Source organism: Cynoglossus semilaevis, chromosome Z (genome assembly GCF_000523025.1).
Source record: "Cynoglossus semilaevis isolate Cse_v1.0 chromosome Z, Cse_v1.0, whole genome shotgun sequence".
Lineage (NCBI taxonomy): Eukaryota > Metazoa > Chordata > Actinopteri > Pleuronectiformes > Cynoglossidae > Cynoglossus > Cynoglossus semilaevis.
The window spans coordinates 21794032-21795553 of record NC_024328.1 but is presented as its reverse complement, the minus strand read 5'-3'; the positions used below and the strand labels follow the sequence as shown (position 1 = coordinate 21795553).

At 48.8% G+C, this 1522-nt stretch overlaps 1 protein-coding gene across 1 annotated transcript in view; it reads left to right on the top strand.

The window, feature by feature from the left end:
• angptl2b (angiopoietin-like 2b) overlaps window positions 1–1522 on the top strand; it is a 16296-nt gene that overhangs the window by 4677 nt on the left and 10097 nt on the right. Inside the window, exon 4 of the mRNA XM_025053450.1 lies at window positions 320–513. Coding sequence (XP_024909218.1) covers window positions 320–513 — 194 coding nt within the window. The remainder of the gene's footprint in view (window positions 1–319; window positions 514–1522) is intronic.

Below are 1522 nucleotides of genomic sequence, written 5' to 3'. Positions count from 1 at the left end.
CAGACCAGTATCACAGACCAGTGCCACAGACCAGTACCAAAGACCAGTATCACAGACTAGTATCACAGACTAGTATCATAGACCAGTACCACAGACCAGTATCACAGACTCTGACACAGTTCTCTGGTTCTCTGTGGTTCCATGGTTCTCTGTGGTTCCATGGTTCTCTGGTTCTCTGGTTCTCTATGGTTCCATGGTTCCATGGTTCCATGGTTCTCTGGTTCTCTGGTTCTCTGGTTCTCTCTGGTTCTCTGGTTCTCTGGTTCCGTTCTGGTTGGGTCTGTTGGACTGACGGGACCCTTGTGTTGTCCGTCCCCAGGTCCATTCAAGGACTGTCTCCATGCTCTGGAGGAGGGCCACATTTCCAGCGGCATGTACCTGGTGAAGCCGGCCCACGCCAACCGCCTGATGCAGGTGTGGTGCAACCAGAGGCACGACCCCGGAGGCTGGACGGTGATCCAAAGGAGGGTGGACGGCTCCGTCAATTTCTTCAGAAACTGGGAGACGTACAAGGTGAGGGACCCCGGACCATCGTCGCCACCACTGCCTCCATGTGGTTTCACTTGTTTATCACCTGGTGTCGACACCAGGTGTAAACAGGAAATGACGGAACAGTCAGAGCTGTCGTCAAAGTCTGGAGCCAAACACTGTCGAGTTCTCGCGAGAAAGTCGTGAGATTTGGGACGACGGTACCAGGTCCCAAATGTAAACAAAGGCAGCGAACGTAAATACGTTTCCCTAACCAGGTCACAGCTCAACTAACTAAGTGGTATACACCTACCAACAGCCAGGTGGCAGTGTGGTTGTTACTTACCATCGTTAACTCACGTCTGTCTTTAAGTTCCGCGGCACAAAAGCGTCCGGTTTTAGCTCCGCCTCAGTCCGAATGTCCACGTCGACTTTCACCACTTCGTCGCCGGACAGAGAACCTTCGTCCGGGCCACAGAACCACCCGTCGCCGCGGCGGAACCACTGACCGTCTGTAATCCTCCGGTTCATATCCGCGGTTTTATTTTCATTTCTTTCTCTTTTTTTAAACCTCCGGTGAAGACGCGGCTCTACTGTGTTGGTTTATCGCGGTTTACGTTTCTGTCATAACACCGTTGACAGAACCTGAGAATCTCGCTCGGAGGCAGTGTCGTAAAACTGTCGTAAAACGGTCACTCTCGTTACAGACGTAAAAAAACACCGAACCAAAAAAAAAAAGAGGCGTAAACAACAACATAAACACGAACACAAAATCCAGGTACGTTTTGGGTTCATCTGTGAAGAGTTTATTTTATTATTATTTCTGTTTTCTGGATCATTCCGCGGGAACCGCTCCTGGTTACGGCCGTAATAAACCTAATAAACTCCTTTACGGTCGTTTTACGCTTATCAGTTACGGGAGAACAGAACATTTGACGACACTTAAGATTAGACACGTCATAATAAAACGGACTTATTTTAAAAACAGACTCCAAAAAACAAACAAAAAACAAAACAACCAGGAGTTTTTTGACACCAACGTCATCATTCTGCC